The sequence below is a fragment of the Dermacentor albipictus genome, chromosome 7 (assembly GCF_038994185.2).
Source record: "Dermacentor albipictus isolate Rhodes 1998 colony chromosome 7, USDA_Dalb.pri_finalv2, whole genome shotgun sequence".
In the NCBI taxonomy this organism is placed as follows: domain Eukaryota; kingdom Metazoa; phylum Arthropoda; class Arachnida; order Ixodida; family Ixodidae; genus Dermacentor; species Dermacentor albipictus.
The window spans coordinates 35,797,072-35,816,068 of record NC_091827.1 but is presented as its reverse complement, the minus strand read 5'-3'; the positions used below and the strand labels follow the sequence as shown (position 1 = coordinate 35,816,068).

At 48.4% G+C, this 18,997-nt stretch overlaps 1 protein-coding gene across 1 annotated transcript in view; it reads right to left on the bottom strand.

The window, feature by feature from the left end:
• LOC135905704 (uncharacterized) overlaps nucleotides 1-18,997 on the bottom strand; it is a 59,439-nt gene that overhangs the window by 35,936 nt on the left and 4,506 nt on the right. The window contains exons 3-6 of the mRNA XM_065436684.2: nucleotides 15,388-15,491; nucleotides 9,110-9,568; nucleotides 4,915-5,019; nucleotides 1,760-1,967 (exon numbers count right to left, since the gene is read on the bottom strand). Coding sequence (XP_065292756.1) covers nucleotides 1,760-1,967; nucleotides 4,915-5,019; nucleotides 9,110-9,568; nucleotides 15,388-15,491 — 876 coding nt within the window. The remainder of the gene's footprint in view (nucleotides 1-1,759; nucleotides 1,968-4,914; nucleotides 5,020-9,109; nucleotides 9,569-15,387; nucleotides 15,492-18,997) is intronic.

Below are 18,997 nucleotides of genomic sequence, written 5' to 3'. Positions count from 1 at the left end.
ACAAGGCACAGTGCGAGCTTTCGACGGACGCCGCACGGGGTAAAAACGGCGCTGCTGCGCTTATGTCCTCGTGCAACTCTTCACATAAACGGTCGCTGTTAAAGTAATTAATATAGGTTATTTTCTCAAAACAGTACGTATTAATACAAAATCACAGCGAGAAACTGTGCGGTACGTTAAGGCAAGACTTGTTTTCCAAGCATAGCGAAGTTGCAAGCGATGCTGGCCACACTGCGCTCTTGCTTTCGTGCGTGGGCAGTGCGGGTCACGTTGTTGGGCAGCTGCGCTTCGAGTTGGGATTCCGCTGTGTAATCGTGCGTGTCTGTGTGTTCGCGATGAACTCAACTGCTTCTAGATGAGTGACGAAACTCGGTTAGAACGACACATGCGGCTCGCGTGCGTATAAAAGCAAACGAAACGGCGGAACGACGTTTCCCGATGCGGCTTGGCGAAGTATTCGTGTAGAGGGTACAGGCACCGATGCCCTTAAAAAGAAATGAAAACTTCCAATAGGTGGCACACACTCCAAGGCAAAACGAAATAATGCTCAAATTTCTAAATGAACCAGTTACGACGATTTACAAGCATGGTTTTCTGCGGAACTGTAGCTACCTAGGAACGAGAGTACTCCATCCATCCATAATGGTCATTGCCCAACTCCCTTCGGCCTAAATCTCCATTTTACTTCCTTGGCGCAATGGATCGAGACCGTGTGACACGGAGCGCAACTCCATTGGTGTAAAGACGAAGAAGTTCAATGGAGTTCGCGGGTGCCCGTGTGACGGGGGCATAAGTCTGCACGTCACAGCCGCGTGGAAATGCTTGCCACCAAGGCCGTGTGGTGGGACAAGGGCCCACCCAGAGATCGCGCACACAACCACACAGACCTACTCCCCCCGCATTTTTCTTTTTTGTGGCGATGCGAATCCCCTCAAGTAGCCGAACAAAAGGATGGAGTGGGATTGGAAGGGGGCATCTCTACCCAATAAAAGGTAAAAAAGAAACTGCGTGTTTCCGGCGGCTTTGCGATATTAGCACCGTACTTCCGATGTACAACACGGACGCTCTATCACTGGGTCATTGCCGAGATCATCGGGCTACCTACATGGAATGCTGTACATCGATGACCGAGTCCTGCGGGCTAAACCTCAGGCTCGCTCGATAACTAAAAAAAAAAGATACCCGAGGCAATGCGAACGATCCAGCCTCTAAACGCAGCGTGTGTACGATCAATTTGCAGCTGCTGCAGTTGTGACTAATGCAAAGCACGCCTAACACCATGAACCGAAAGGAAAAGCAATATGTTCGTCGTCGTCGTCGTCATCATCATCGTAATCATCGTCAACCTGAAACCTAGCTCAGCCTTAGGCTTAGTCGTCATCGCCCTTCAATCGGTTTTAACGTGGCAGCTGAAGCCTTTCTCACCATCGCTCCTGCCTCTGGTTTCCACGCTGTTACTCGTAGCCTGCATCTCCATTCGTCGTCGCAATAATCGCATCATCACCACGATCGATTCTCTTCAGAGTGGTAGGCGTAGTCTGCGTTATCACAACCGCATCATGCAAGCCTCCCCTAGATAACTTTAGGCCTCATAATTGTAATCAGCGCCCTCTTCTGGTACGAGGTCGTGGTCCAGTGCGTGGTGGCATCATCATCGTCATCATCCGGTTCAAGGTGTTAGGCGTAGTCTGCGCCAACAGCGATTGAAGCGGAAGGTTACTCGTAGCATTAGCAGCCTTTCAAAGCACATGCTCCTCACCTGTGGTCGAAGGAGACTCCCATCTTGACGTGGCGGTATGACAAAGCCATGTACTTGTAACGCCACCAGCTTTCCTCCATTTTGGCGGCGTATATTTCGTTCCCGTCGATGATCACGTGTGTGTAGTACAAGTACGCACACATCCTGTCTGGAGGGTACATGGACTTTATGAATGCGCTGTCGCCCACTGTACACAGAAGCTCCCGGTCTGGGTAAAAAAAAAAAAAGAGAGGTTCTGAGATATTAAGCGCCAAAATCGCATTATGATTACGGGGCACGTGTTATTGTGGGACACAACGGATGATTACTGACCACACGGGGTTCTTTAGATTGTATTATAATCCGAAGTGTTCTTTCCCAAATTCCATTTTCGTTAGCTTAGTGGTAATGAGGTTGGTTATATTAGAAGAGGAAATGGCAGCCTATCTTCAATTTTTCGAATTCCTTGTCGAAACGAATTCGGCCCGCTGTGGTTCAGCAAACGTTCATGGAACTTTTGCTGTTGTGTATTCAGGCCCCTTTTTAGAGCACACTGCAACGTATATTAAAGCCCATAAAGAATTTAACTAAGCCTAAGCAGACGCTGTCCGAAATCCATGACGTGGCGACTAGCATGGTGCGGGAACTTAACAGTGACCGTCGCCACCAGTCTTTGGTTTTCACACCGAGGAGTGTTTTGGACATTTACCCTGCAGGCATCTGCCGAATTTCATGGCGTGGCATTTTGACAATACGAGTATATTTCAAAACGTCGCCCAAATTTCAAAAATTTTCAGCTAGCAACGACGCGAGGGCACGCGCCCTTCTGATAACACGCGGGTTTGAGGCACTTATTCCTAACTATATGCTGCTGCGGTGTATCAGTGTTTTAATCCTGGCCAAACAGACCATTGCTATAACGCATAAATGACGACGTTACGATTAAGTGTCGTAAATAAGCCATGTAATTAGGAGGGATGATCCGTAGTCGAAATTCGGGCGGCCTTCTGAAATTTCATTTACCTTAAAATGCTGCCTTTAATTTAGACTGGTGCACTGCGGTTAAGTTTTACAGATGACCGAAAGGTAAATGTAGAAAATTTCCTGACCTATGTGCGTGTTCAGGCTTGCCAAGCTTGGCACCATGGAAATAGTGGTTTTCTTGCTATTGCAAAATGTTATTTACTAGTATAGCTCGAGCGGTTATTTTCTCTCCCTTTAGTTTAAGCGACGGCAACTGGAGGGCCCATTCAGATGCACTTTTTGAGATGATCAGTGCAACTACCAACAATGCAGAAAAATACATTTATAACAGCATACGGGGCTTTTTTACTTCATAACCAAGGCGTTTACCTAATGCTTCAGTAAACATGACCTATAGGGTTACTGCCGCGACAGACTGTGTTCTCTATTTCTACGTCACACTGCCTACAGTTGTCTTCTTGGGATAGCACCGCAAGATTTATCAATAAAGAAATGATACGTGTCAACAATAGTCTCTAAGGTGACCATCGATAGAATAGGCGACCATATTTTGAGCCAAACAGGATAACAGGGTAAGTGAACGTCGACATTAATTACGTGCATTTCGTAATGCTAAATGTTACGTGCAAGCACAGTGATAGAGAAAAATAAGCAGTCGGTACATTTGTTCCAGTTACTCTCAGCACTTGCATCTGCAAATTTATTCGAGCGCTAAAAGCTGCTCGTATGAGCAGAACACACCGGTCAAATCGGTGGCAGGTCAACGAAGCAGAGTTCTCATGAAAGAACCGAGTCCAGCCATTTCTGACCCCGGGTCACTTAGCGTTCGGGGCAAGGCCGAACGTTAATCATTGTGCGAACGCTTTTTGTGCTTCCAAATTTACCTTGACCCCATACATGCAGGCTATCTTCTTCTTCAGGCTTGAACTTGTGTCTCGTTCACACTGGGACCGCCGGCGCCTCTATAGCGGCGCGGAATCTGTTTCCGCCGAAATACCGCGTCGTTCATATCACTCGCATTTCGTGAACACCGCGAAACACCGCGAAAGGTAGAAAAAGAAGAACAAAAAAGCACGTCTTATTTTACTACTAGCGTAATCTGCCAAGCATGAGCTTTATCTTGCACTCCCCCTTTCCAGCCACGGCCAGCCCCATTCCCACCCTCCCTAACACGTCCCCCTACACTGTCCTGCGCTAGCGTAACGTTCGCGCTTTCATAACTTTTCGCGCGAGGTCGTATTTCTCGGCATTGTGCTTGTGCTTGGCGTGGCGCTTGCCGTACAGAACCGAGCAATATTCTCGAAGCCTCCGTGAACTTCTTCACTTGCGCGCCAGCTGACGCGGCCTTTCGAGACAGATTGTGAGAAGACGAGATCAAACGCGATCAATGATTTGCGGAGTGGCGCCAGGCGAAGCATGGCGCGTCGTAACCAGGGCAATGCACACCGGGTACGAAAGTGATCAGTCCAATTTTACATGTAGCAGGGATCATCATCATCAGGAGTAGCAGCCTATATTTATGCCCACTGGCGGGGGGCTGTAGACGAATACCTCTCCCAGCGATCTCCAATTACCCTAGCCTTGCGGTAGGTGATTCCAGTTTGCGCCTGCAAATCTCCCAATTTCATCACCCCACCTAATTTTTTTCCATCACCGACTGCGCTTCCCTTCCCCTGGAACCCATTCTGTAAAACTACTGGCCCTCCAGTTGCCTGTCTTGCGCATAACATGCCTCCCTGCAGCTCCACTTGTTCTTTCAATGTTGAACCTGAATTTTTCGCTGTCGCCGTTTGTTCTCTGATCCACACCGCTCTCTTCTGTCTCTTAACGTTATCCCTGAGAATACCGACGTGTGACAACAAGCACTTCCCTCTCTTTTCTCCCGCTAGAAATAAATAAATGAAAATAAACAAAATAAAGAAACAAGGAAATTCCTGGCTACGTAACTCGCAAGGCATGAATCAGTCGCTGAGTCCAGTTCTCATTGGTCCACGCGACGAGAGACTCGGGTGGGGGCAGGAGCGGCGGAAATCGCTACATATAACACCGATCGGTGCGGCATTAGGATCCGCGCCCCTCCGAACGACGGTCGCCTCAGTGTGAACGAGTCATTTCGGGCGCTTTAGACCTACAAGAAGAAAAGTTTATCCACGCATTTCTATTTATCGAACGTGGCGGCGACTATTGCTTACATTTCGGCAGCTGCGTCGTCGTCGTCGGTGTCGTCGTCGGTGTCGTCGTCGGTGTCGTCGTCGGTGTCGTCGTCGGTGTCGGTGTCGGCTTCGGCTTCGCGGTCGCTGCGGGCGGGAAAAATCACATTGTGTCGCGTGTCGTCAAAACCGAGCCATTGTGAACGAGGTAAGGTACACGCTTAGAACGACAGAAAGTTGAGCTCGTTGGTGGGGATTCACAATGCAAAGAATGGATAAGACGTGCGGACACGGACAGAGGAGAAGTGGACAACCCGAATGCGGCGTTCGCGTTGTCCACTTCTCTTGTGTCCGTGTCTGCACGCCTTACCCTTTCTTTGCAATGTACACGCGTTGAGCGCGAAATGCGTCAGGCAATTCACCGTACACGACTCAGTCGTAACGAACAACCTAAATCCATTATTTAATGCGAAAGCGTTATTTGCCCCATTGAGCGAAAATATGTCGGCGTGACTGAAAGACAGTGCCAAAAAGTGTCCGTGCGACTGCACGGTTCTGGTTGACGAAACGTGTGCCGAGTTCATGCGTCATTGGTCACGTGAAGGCGTAGCGAATGGTGAGCAAATGGCGCCACGTCATGTGTGTATCAAATAAAAAAAAACCATTAATGCCCGATTGAACGCCGCTGAGTGGCCCTTCGAGCTATGAACTCATCGTGAGCAAGCGGGCTCGTTAAGACAGGGCGCATTTCGATTTGGCGCTACCGAGGCCGAATGTCTCTCTCGCCTTCGTTAGAACGAAGGCGAGAGATTGCGCCTATAAGGAACGCGTGAAGCAAAAAAGATTTCCCCAGAGGGACTGTATAATGCTTTCGCATTCCCTCACGTAGGCAGCCCTTAGTGCAGCTGCCGAATTTATGTTATCGAATGTTCCAGTACTACAGAAGCAGACATCGTTTCCAACTCATCGTACTCTGCGGATCGGACGGTTTTCTGGCTCGCTTGTCAAGTAGGAAGCGCATAAGCACGACAGCGGAGTGGGATCCGCGGGCGTACGAGATGTCGTACCGACAACAGCTAATCAAAGAAATTTTTTTCCCTGCAAGTTCTGACTGAGCATCGAGTCGGATCCGACGCGCGAGTCAGTTGAATAATGCCCACACCGGAACCTTGTTCTTGGCCGTTGGAATCTGTCGAAGACATGTTAGAGGCGGCTGTCGGTGTACGTGCGACAGGTCTTCCGTACGATTGCGCGCTGAGTCGTAAAAACACCTCCGTAGACGCTCTTACCCAGGTTCTGCGCAGGTTCGGCTGAATGAGTAAAACATTTTCTTCTTTTTTTTGGAGACACGTTAAACGTGCTTAGTGGAACCTTAGTGGAACGAGTTACGCACGGTACGACAGGTCATCCGTTTGTGGGATCGGCTATCGTCTGTCGGAATAATTAGGCAATTCTTCATTTGGATGTGTTGCGCAAGTAATATCTGGCTCTTATACAAATGCATTTCAAGATTTGGCGACTGTGCTAGCTGCCATGGGCAAATTTTTAAAATTTCTGCACAATAAAGAACAGTCTGCTGGTATGTCAGAACAATATGATGTCGAATATATATGCCTCTTCTCGAAAGTGGCGGCCAGTAACCACGTCAGCGACATGATCGAAAGCAACGGTACGAAGACATGTCGAAGTGCAGGCAGTCAGCGCAACAACGATCTAAGCGAAGTGGCCAGTGTGGCTAGGATATTTGTTCTTCACTACCGACGGCGTCGACAAAACTAATTGTGTTCGCTGATATGTGCTTATCAGAGTATCTCATACACCAAATACGCTGTATACAGGGAATTGCGTGTTTCTCTTAAAACCGCTGAAAAAAAAATCTTTTCGCCCTTAAAAAATTTATGTTGCTGCCTAAATTTCTGTATATATGGCATTTGACGGCCTGGATCGTTCGGTATGACACTTGGCATAGGCTTACATGCCTGGCTAGTCGCGAAAACGAACTTTGAATTTGCGTTCCCGCACGCCCCTGGCACTCTGCGATGATTAAAACATGGCGGCTCTAACTTCCGTCGTCTGCAATACGACAAAACGTGGCCTAAGAGTCTGGCTTCTGTTAATCCCTCAAGAACGCATCCAAAACGCAGACAAAGGCAACTTGGCAGCTCTTTTTTTTTTCCTTAGAAACCAGACAAGTAACATTGACCAAGTGCCACACTGAACAATCCTCACATTACAATATCTTTCTGCGAAATCGATCAAGATCATCTTTCTGTACTATTGTAAGACCAAAACGCACATTCCAGTACTAAAGGGAGCTATCAAACCTTCCCGAAACCCAACAACATGCCACTACGTCCGGTGTTACTGGACGTATCCGAAGCATGACGTCAACGACGTGTTTTCGGCTCCCGCGTCGCTTGCGGCGAATGCAGCGAGAGAAAGCATGCCTCCGAGATCCGAGGCAACCATCGGTGGAGCGAGGATTTGGACACAGCTCCTATTCGTTTGGTATGCCTGACTCTTCGGACGCTTCATCACATCCTCGTGAAACCGGAAGGCAACGTTCACACTTGGGAAGCGGAGAGCGGGCGGAAAGGCCAAAGCGGGCGGAAAATCTTTTCCGCGCGGGTCCAAGATGTTCACATTCGTTTCGCCACTGCAGCGCAAACCACGGCCGCTTTCGCCCACATCCATCTAGCCTTCGTAAGTTTGTCCGCGTGGTGGCGCTGTTCATCACACCACTTCAAGCAGTGTGTTAATTCATTGACTTATGAGTTACTGAAAGCTACCATTTCACACAACAACACAGCATCCGGTGACGCCGACCGGCTTTCCGCTTCCCCATGGCCAAAAAATCGGTCCGAGAACGATCCGACTGACCGCCTGGTTTTCCGCTCGTTTTGCCGTCTAAGCGGCCGGATATTGTGAAGTTTTTGCCGCTTTCGCCTCGTCCGATACCATGTGTGAAGGTAGCCGAAGACACCGCCAGAATATAATTGCTAATCAAGTCAGCTTGTTGTTACCAACTAATATGTTACGAACGTGAAACAAGAAGTGTTTTTTTTTTGTTTGAAGGCCAGGGTTATATGAAGATAACAGTATGTCTTCTTACATGTACAAACGGTCTTCTCATGTATGTTGTCACAGAAACAGATTTTCTTTGCCAAACTAAAAAAAAAATAAGAGTGTTACATTGTGCGGTGGATTGGAAAAGTGACGTTGCATCCTGGATTTTCAGCTCCTCTCAGAGTATTGGAAACGCATTTCGCGAGCCTACCAATTTTGACGTAGTTGGTGATGACTCAGTGGTCTCAATCGAAACAGTGCCAACTACTTCAGAAGCTGTTGGCAGTGATATCTATAAACCACTTGCACACAGTTTTCCATGCGTTCGACTTCATATATGCGGTGTCGTAAGTTTTGGTTTATCGAGGGTTGTATCTTCAGTTACGTCACAGAGGGCTCGTCTATTTGGCGATGTTAGGAAGTGTACGTGATGTCACCAGTGCTTTCACCCACGAATGTCAGCAATGCTTTCGAGAACACCAATATGCTATGCTTGCTGTCCCATCCGAGCCAGTTCTTGTCGTCAGCGATACGACTACGAAATTAGTTCAGATTTAGTTTTATAAAGGACTGACCTCAATGTGAAATTATTGTACAAGAGGTCTCAGGAGGATAGCCAAGCTTAGTATACTTCCAGCGCTATATCAGACTCATAATTATGTTTGCTTCGCCGCCTCTAAAAGAAGTTTGTAAGACGAGTTTCACATGACGAGCTGCGGCAAGGGACTTAGCGACGTCTACTGCGGGTCCGACGGCCATCGAGCTAGTCTTATTAACTACAGTGTTAGAATCAGTGGCTGTCAACGACGCTCGCAAAACGCGGCCCGCTCGTCGCTGCGTGGTACCCGTGTGTCTGCCAATGGCAAGCATGCACGCGCTTCAGTGATGCGGTTTGTACCGCAGCGAAGGAGCGTTGCGCGCAGTTGATTGGTTTGTAGTTTTCGACGGAAGAAAAGTATATGCGCAGGCATAGTGCGGCGCGAAATGTGCCTGCGGGGATACTGGACAAGAGTGGTCGTATGCCTGTACGAGTGCTCCGCATCTTCGTACACCGGCTGAATCCCTTCGTCCGATGACGTGTACAGTCGACGAATCGTACCGTTAATTGCACCATGTGTCTGCCGTGATCAAAAATTTATGAACGCGGAAAAAAAATGAATCAAGTGCTCACTCGGTGGCGCCGGTGGAGGAGATGGTCGCGTTGGTGAGGGAGTTGGTCCTACCGGTGGAGGAAGTGGTCTTGCAGGTGGAGGTACTGGTCGCCCAGGTGGAGATAGAGGTCCCCCAGATGACGGAACAGGGCCCCCAGATGGCGGCGCTGGTCCCCCTTGTGGCGAACCCGGTCCCCCAGATGGCGGCGCTGGTCCCCCTTGGGGCGCACCTGGCCCCCCAGATTGGGGAGCTGGTCCCTCTTGCGGAACCGGTCCCCCAGATGGAGGTACCGGTCCTCCCGGTACACTTCCTGGTACTACTAATGGAGGAGAGGTCGTCGAGGCTGGCGTTTTAGCTTCTATAATGACTGGTACCGGAGGAGGGAGGCTGCTACCGCCACCACCGCCACCACCGCCACCACCGCCACCTCCGCCACCACCGCCAACGCCGCTGTTGCCGAAGTCATCTTGTCCGTCTTCTACGGGTCACAAGGGCAAGAATGTGTCGTCATACAAATGCTTCTCTGACAGAGTATAAGAATGACGCAGAAGCTGCGCCTATATTGGCTTACAATTTTTTTCAGTTTTGCAGACACCTTAAAAATCGGCTGATGCTCTTGACGCAATTCTAGACCTTCAACAAGGTTATTGAGAAAAGTGGGCATTACTAGCACGCGAAATCGAAAAACACATTCAACTAAGTAACAGGCAGTCGCGAATTAACTTCTTGATTTACGGCACATGTGGCACTTTACAAATTGTAGCGGTTGCGTCTTCGTGACGTGTCTAACTCGATTTGATTTGGAGAATGACACCAGCTTGGAGATATCAGCCAATAATGTCACCACAAAAATGCACGGTTGGTCCACTCACCTTTTAACAAAACGTTCTTTTATGCATTGAATCACAACGCTAACTTGAATGCACGGTTGCAACAGCAACATCGCTTTTGTGGGTGACGGGATAAATTAGCGAGCAGGTCGGTCAGACTTGTACGTAACTAAAATACTGTACTCAAGTTACGCTATCTTAAACAATTTTCATAATATTTTGGTGTCTTGGAAATACATTGAGAGAGGAGTATTTCTGCCGTAACCTAAATGCGCTTCAAGGTTTCCTGTACAGAAGAAAGGCACAACACTGCCTTCCACAGAAACTTGTTCCACCACGCACCCACGTAGGTGTACCCCCTGGCTCTTATGTTCGTCTTTGATTCATGAAAGAATTTAACTACCCCGCAGGTGGGGAGCGATCACACAACCTTATGCAAAGGTTGTGGGATCGTTCCCCACCTTTTCCAGTAATTTATCGTTTATTTCACTTATTAAGCACAAGTAGTTTTCCCTATGTTGTCCTTGGTGTGTCAATGTTTGTTGGCTCCCCATGATTGGACTAATAAAACTGGGGCCCCTCAGTAACCTCCTTTCTTCTCGTGTGCGTATATATATATCGAAAAGAAAGAAAATACAGGCGCACCAAAAAGATTCTGGAACCATGGACGGTCATCCGCAGCTTCAAGTAAAAATTTTCTAATAGTTATAAGGGAGCCAAACTGTAACGTCTGCGATGGAGACCACGAGCTGCCGTACATCAAAGATGTCATTAGGGATAACTTGGACAAGAAAGAAAGCGTAGTACAGCCCCAAACAGGTGCAGGAACAGAGAAGCCTTAGAGACCAAAATGTATCGCAGAAAACAAGAGGACATGGACGACGATTTCGTGGAGCTGTTGAGGTACATACCTAGAGACAAAGGATTACAAATTGTAAAGGAAGGCCGGAAATACAATCACGTTGCGGCAACTCACTAAGCACTGATGCAAGGGTCTCATCTGTCTCCAATATTGTTCACGATTCATGCCACGGGCGTAGGAATACGACTGGAAATTAGTAAATTAGATTTTGATCTCTCACATCCATGATGGGCTAAAGGTGGAGCAGGATGTGGCTGGGCTGATGCATTCGGAGGACGTAGTGCTACCAGCGAGCAATGCGAGTTATTTACAGAAACTTGCTAATATGAGTGACAGTGCAGCGACGAATCTAGGCCTGATGTTAACGCAGATAAATCGGGGATTATGAACTTTGATAAAGAGACAAGTGATAACGTGGCACCAGCTCAACGTATAGTCAAGCAATATGTATAGCTCGGTGTATACATAAATGAATGAAAGGCCTACTCAAGCATTTACCAAAAATAAAAATATATGAAAGGGTAGCGGAATGCAGCAATAACAAAACATAGAGTGCTGTGACGCTACAAAAAACAGGAGGTGATCCGGGGAATTCGGAAAAAAGTAACCGTGCCAGAGCTAACGTTCGCAAAAGGAATCCTGTGCTGTAATCAGAAATCTTGCCGGTGTTGAAGATTAAACAGACGGTGGTGGGCCGACTGAATTTGGGGGTCTACGGTAAATCCCCACCTACAAAAAAAAAGCAGTGCAAGGTGGCTCGGGTTCGGCTTCTTTTGTACTTAGGGAAGCGCAGAGCAAGATTCGTTTTGAAAAAAGGCGAAGGAACAGGGATCACAAGAAATGGTCAGCTCAAGTGCACAAACATCTGTGCATCAAAAGCACGGACACGGAATTACGGAAAAGGTCAAGGAAGTCGGTAATGCAGTACACTGTAACTAAAAGCATAAATATACCAAAGGAGGTCGTGGAAAAACGTGAGAAACAGAAACAGTAAATTCGATGCGATGTACGGTAACAGACACGAAGACGGAGATTTACGGAAACGGCGCCAAATAAGCCAGGAGAGACAAATCTGTATGAGAACGCATAGATAAGTGCCTTGCTATTTAAGGCCCCAGCTGGCTGCCTCAACAAAAAATATACCGGAGCAGATATGCGTCACAGAATTAGGCATGAGTGGGCAGCAAAAAACGACTCCGCCCATGGTTATGGAATGCCAAGGTATCCACCCAACGAGACCCGTAAGGAGTGTCCACCTTCGAGAAGCGTTGGTGTTCAAAGAATACGGAAGAATTAAGTGGTCAGCAGGCGAGATAAGTAAGGGACGATTAAACTGTTATGTAAAGTACAATCAGGGAGAGGATTGATAGAACCGGAGTCAGGGCAAACGCTGGTAAAGTTAAGATCGAGATCAGATATAGACAAGAAGGTTAGATAGCCAGAGATGAACTAAAGTATGATGAAATCAAGCAAGCTATGGGACCACTTGCCCCCTCCCCGTTTCAAAAGGGATACTGATAAATGGCATCATCATCATCATCATCATCATCATCATCATCATCACCACCACCACCACCATCATGGACACATTTATCCCATCTGATGTTGTAGGTTACTCCATGTTCACAGCACCTCTGTTGTCACGCCTGACATGCACTCTTCGAGTCTTTGCATTGCCGGCCGTGCAGCTACCGGAGTATTGGGCCGAAGTAGCGCTCCCGACGGCAGATCATGTGACCCAGCAACATCGACGGTCCTCGGCTACTATCAGTAGTGAGTGATACTGCTGATGCATTTGTGCGCGGCGCCACAGCCGGAAGAGTAGTATGGGAGAGAACAACCATGTATGACATTTTAGGTACGGTATTGCCATGCCAGTTCTTGCAGGAGAGCCAGTCATCTATCTCACGACCCATTGTAGTGCAGCGGGTATTCGTTCACGCCGGAAGCCAAGCGAGCGAATGCCGTTGGGATCACACGCATCCACTTTATTCTCATCTGGTGACGTAAATGCGTTGCCCCTTGCCACTCCCGACACTTGCACACTGGCCATTGCAGCGAATAGAATTCGGCTAAAAAGAAATTCGGCATAAATTATTTCCGCTTAAGCAAGCGTTGTCGGGCGTTCATTGACGCCGAACTGAGATGGCTGTCCACTAGGGTCGGCCTTGTCGGAGCACATGCCATTGCCATGGAGCCTCATGTGGCACTCATACAGACCAGGATTATACGGTGCAGGAAATCTGTATAACCACCGACATTCGCCGTTTTGTTTCCCTGACAACGCGAGTGGCAGCTTTTAATGGACACCTTCACTTTAACCGGGCTTGCAAAAGGAGGAGTCTCATCCCTCGTTCTCTGCGACTGAACTGGCCTGTACCTTCCAAGTTTGGCCTGAGCGTCGCCGCAAAGGCAGAAAGGCTGTTGTGCAAGCAAGGAGACTGGACTGCCGGAACACAGTTCAGAAACTTGAAAGCGAGACGTTCTTTGCCCGATGTCGCCTTGAGTTCCGCTGTGCGGACCACTTTGCTGGCATCCAGCTACACGCAAATCATGAGGCCAATATACGGATACGCCATGCCGAGTTTACGCACGAAGTCAAACTTCACAGACTCTCGGACACAGCCAAACTCCATCGTCCACAGGGCGGGACTGCGGCGTTACATAATCTGTCTTCGCACAGACTTTTATCTTTCTGACGTCTCCGTTCTTGAGCTAGGCTGGAACTTCAATGTTGGTCTTGCCCTGGACGTGAGAAAGGTGGCTTGCACTGTGGAGAACGCCGTCATCCAAGTTCATCAGTCCCACCGGGATGAGGCCTGCACCCGCGTTATCGGTGTCCTCTCTCGGTTGCAGCAGCGGAAATTTGCTTCGCAACTTTCTGCTGAGGAACGCGGTGCTGTCTAGAGGCTTCATGACAACTCTGAGATCGCGGTTCCCGCTGCAGAAAAGGGGCATGCCACAGTTCTACTGGACACGGCCACGTACAAAAGAAAAATGCTGGACCTGCTTGACGATCAGAGCGCTTATGTCCAGCTCACCCGGGACCCTACCTTGAAGGTACAGTGAGAACTAATGAAACTCCAAGTGGAGGTGCTCCACTTTGTTTCTCCCAAGGACAAGTACCTCTGCTACTCGATTCTTTGCCGTAATGGTGCGCGCCCTGCGCTTTATGGCTTACCAAAGATTCGCAAACCTGGTGTCCCTTTGCGACCCATACTGTACTTTACCCGTTGCCCCCTGTACAAGCTATCCGGCTTTCTGCCCATAATTTTGTCCTCTCCAGACGGAAAAGGCACAACACATTTGCGCAACTCCACCGATTTCGTTGAAAAAGTTCGGGATCTTGTCCTCGACGACGACGACGAGGTGATGGTTTCGTTTGACGTTGTGTGTCTGTTTACTTCCATTCACACTGACATGGCCGAGGAAGTTTGCTGCTACTCTCGACGCAGATCCGGCTCTACCAGAACGGTTGCCATTTGGTGTCCCCGACCTGAAGAGTGTCCTCAGTTTTTGCCTGGGCAAGACCTACTGCTGTTTCGGTAAGACCGCCTAATAGCAAATGCACAGCGCACCAAAGGTTGCCTTAGTCTCGGTGACCGCTGCGAACCTGACGATGGCATGGCTCGAAAGTCGTCCGCTCATTTCTTTCAGCCCAACGACAAGAATTTGTCTACGCTACGTTTATGATTGTTTTTGCGTAGTCAAGTGCTGCGGTTTGGAAGCTTTCACCAGGCATCTAAACAATCAAGCAGATTCCATTCAGTTCACGGATAAGATGGAGACGGACCACAAACTGCCTTTTTTGGACGTATTGGTGAAAAGAAGCAATGGTGCGCTTTCTTTAACGTTTTCAGAAAGAGTAGACACACTGGCCGGTACCTGTACTTCTTGTCCGCGCACCCTGAAGCTCACGAGAGGTCAGTAGTTGCCTCCCTGTATGGCTGTGCGAGCCGCATTTGCACGAAACCCGAAGACATAAATTCCGCCCGCCGTGGTTGGTCAGTGGCTATGGTGTTGGGCTGCTGAGCACGAGGTCGCGGGATCGAATCCCGGCCACGGCGGCCACATTTCAATGGGGGTGAAATGCGAAAACACCCGTGTACTTAACACCAGGTGCAAGTTAATGAACCTCAGGTGGTCGGAATTTTCGGAGTCCTCCACTACGGCGTGCCTCACAATCATAAAGTGGTTTTGGCACGCAAAGCTCTATAATGTAATTTGTTTTTAAAGACTCAAATTCCGACGTGCGGATAATCCGGAAAGATCTTTCGTCAAGCGGTTACCCCCCTGGGTTAATGAATGCCGTGGAGCACCGTTTGTTTGAAGAAACGTTGGGCACTGCCGACTTGAACCCTTTCCAAGCCGGCATTGGCCGTTCGAAGAAACGAGGTTCCATTCTTTACATTCAGATAAGTTTTGCTTGGTTGGTGTACATCTTTCTTTGTGACGTCTCATCCCTACCAGACGGGCTTCCGTCAAGCTCTCTATTACAGCTTCTTAGAAACCTTCGATACGCTTGCTTTAGAAAAAGTTAGTAAATTCAATTTATTTCGTTTTGTGAAAGCAAAGAGTCGACTCATCCATAATTTCTGTCCTTACCGGAATCACTCGATCCAACGAGGAGGAAGATCACCAGGCCGGCTATCCCCAGGAATATCAGGCAGAGTACAGCAGCCACATATATGCTCCGGTTCTCGTCCTCCCTGGAAGGTATTTCGCACGTCTTCAATACTAGCGAAACAGTTTTACGCTTCGGCAGGAGATCATTGTGATCAGGTAAGAAGTAATGTCCCTTTCAATCAATCAATAATAAATAATAAATAAATAAATCGATGAATCAAATTTATTCCTGCATCAATTAAAATACAGGGGTAAAAAAAGTCGCAGTTTCTCGCCCTAAAGGCGAAGCACCGATTGCGATGGCAAATCAGTCAATAGCTGCGCGAAGTAAGGATGGTAGTTTTATCAGGCGTATAAACTTGTAAACATTCGCTGACTAACTAAATTAACAATGATATCATGCGTAAGCGTGAATGAACGAGGACGCAGAAAGGAACAGACACACAGAGAGTGTCTGTTTCTTTTTACGTCCTCGTTCAGTCGCGCTTACACACGCTATCATGTATCTAAACCAGCTAGCTCAGCAACGTGTTTTAACTAAATTAGCAAGCATGGTGTCATGCGCGCACAGGTAAGTGATGAACCCATCTAGCTCTATGAGTGCGGAAAATCACGGTCAGAATGTTGGAGTGAGGAATCGCGGCAGCAGCAGGGAATGAATCGACCGTGATACATCTCTCGCTTCAACTTGAACGAAACGTCGAAAGCACAACACACACGAAGCTACCGGCACTAAGCGCTCTCTGCAAACCTTGCAGGCCGCTTTGAAGATAGGCCCGCGCGGGAGCGCACTTCGACCACGTCGCAGCTCGCGTTCAAGATGCGGTGCCCGCTCGGCTGCGCTGCGAGCAGCATCCGCCGAGAAAAGAACGCCCCTCCACCACCCTCTCTCGCCTCACCCTCGTGCCTCGCCTGCGACTGGAGACGGCGCGCTTCCGGTCCTAAAAACCCTTAAGCTTCATGAAGTAGTGCCACGCTTTGAACAAAGCCGCCTCCTCCTCGCGCACTCTGGCCGAGGCCGAGGCCGCGTCGCTATTGGCCTAATAGCATCACGTGGGCCCTCGCGCCGTGCATCAGCGCCATGTTTGCTCGAGAAGCGTCTACGGAGTGGCGAGGAGCGCATGTTGGCGCCGTTGCTACGCTCGAGCAATGTAGGCGGCGCCACGGTCGAGGAGTGAGCGTGAAAGAGAGGAGAAACGAGGAGGAGGGAAGGCGGAGGAGGAGAGTGTCACTGCTTTACGAAGTTTGAGGGTCTTTATCCGGTTCGCCCTTCCTCGCTTGCACACGCGAGACTGAGCCGCGTTTGCCAACGCACCCTCGCGCGCTTTTACTCGCACATACAGAATGCGGCGCGCGGCGACGATTTTATCGCCCTTCGACTTTATACGTAACCTCACGGCGACGGCGACGGCAGAAATGCGCCTGGATTGTCCATACAATTGCTATGGCAGCAAAGAAAATGACGTGCCGATCAGGCACCTCGAGTGGTTCTCACCTCCGTGCGTTTGAGTAGCGACATTTCAGAGTACGCGAATTAGTAGGTATATAACATATAACGAACGCCATCGACAGAAATAAAAGTGCCACTCTTACCATTGGGCCCTTTGTTCCAACCATCTGACCCATGCGGGGAGCTTATTGACCGCTTCTTATTGTGGACCGAGAACTTACTATTCCTTTAGATGGCTACGACCTTAGCCAGTCGTTCCATAGCTCACGCGCCGCTTGCGCCTAGCTGTCGTTGATGATAATGGTTTCCATGATCTTTTACTTTATATATTTTATGACTATAGGCTTTAATATTGGGAGACGAAGCTCCCTCGTATTCTTTTTCCTTCCTCGATAGCCTGGAACCATGCGTCCAACCAAGTGCTGTCAGTGTGAAAGGAGAAATCGTTTGTCTAGCTGGACCGGGCCCCGCAGATGGTATTTATTTTAAAGAAGTGAAATGGGTTGCCCTGGAACACTTACAAAATTATATTAAGGGGTTTTACGTGCCAAAATAGCGACATGAGTATGAGATTATGTGGAATAATTTTGACCACACCTCGAGTTGTTTAACGTGCCCCCGATGCACGAGACACGGATGTTCTTGCATTTCGCCTCCATCGAAATGCGACCGCCGCAGCTGGGATTATAATGCCCTCGTTCTTCGCGCTTATCGTTTTCTGCTCATTTTTTGCATTATTTCCACATTAGCTCACCAGCAACGAGTTAGTGCTTGGAATGCTCAGCGGGCGTCAGGGGCCCTTCACAGGCCCATGGCAACCACTGGTTACCTCTTTCTGTTTAGTAAGAACCACCGCATCTTTCACCTTGCTCTTAATCTTGTTCATTCAAGGGTGGTCTGATAGGCGATTCCACTCGACACGGCGTGCGAGTGCTGCTACCTGACGGCGTCTTCGAGCACTGACTCTCTCTTACTAAGGGAGAGGTATAGTATTTATTCCTTGCAAGTGTCAATGCGTCTAGTAGTGGGACTTAATAAGCCTCCTGAACAGCTGAATCCGCATTACAGTAGACAAGGGATACGCTCGTACATGATCGTCCCCATGTAGCATCGAAATCAGGAACAGTACTGAGCTAACGTTATCCACTGTAGAGCTTATATATGCATAACTTGCATACTGCATAATATGCATAATATGCATATTATGCATAATATGCATATTGCATAACATGCGTAAGTTGGGTTAAGAGACACACGTGCCGAGCAAGGTGTCACGTAATGCTCATGGCGTTTTACGTTCCAAAATTTGAAAAAAAAAACATCAGCAATACATTTGGGATTATCGGAGCTACTACGTAGATCTTTAGGGATGGCACGCTATAGCCGTATTGATGGAGCGTCTAGGATCCGGAAACGGCAAGGGACCTCGATGTACGCGGACGGTGCAAGAGTCCTGATATGGTATCTGCCCGATCAGTAATGACTGTACGATTGCACAAGTCTCTGGTAAAACAACGTCACTAGGGCAACTCGCATAGGCAGATCACGCAATACTCTTGCGACAACTCCGTATTACGGCTTACCCAGGTTCCACAGCTAAAAGAATGGTGAAGAAAGGAGGGGAGAGAAAGGATACGGTATTTCAGAACGACAATATAGTGCGAAAGTAGGTAATTTTGAGCAAGATAAATTATTCCAACACCATGTTTTTCTTGATGACAAGGCAGGCGTTTGAAATGATGTACTGAACAGCTCGACACACACAACACAGTAAACATATACACAGCTTTCTTCTGGGGTGAGCTTTGAATGACTGACCGAGCCGCAACACCGTTGCTGTTCGTACTTCACGGAATGCAGCAGGGAATAGGAAGGTCGATTGCAATCGAAAGTGCACATTACAATTACAAATACCAACGCTTTTGCCTATTGAACCAGTGACAATAATTATCAGGGAGAAAGTGCGCAACCAACAATCGCAACACGTAGGGGCATATCAAACGTGCAGTCAATGACAGCCAGACAGCTGGGTCGTTATTGTTAGTGTTGTAAAGCAGGAAGCTCGTCAATAAAGATTTAGTCTTTGAATTGTTGAACATTCGCTCGTTTAACACGGAGGACATACGATCGGTACGAGGT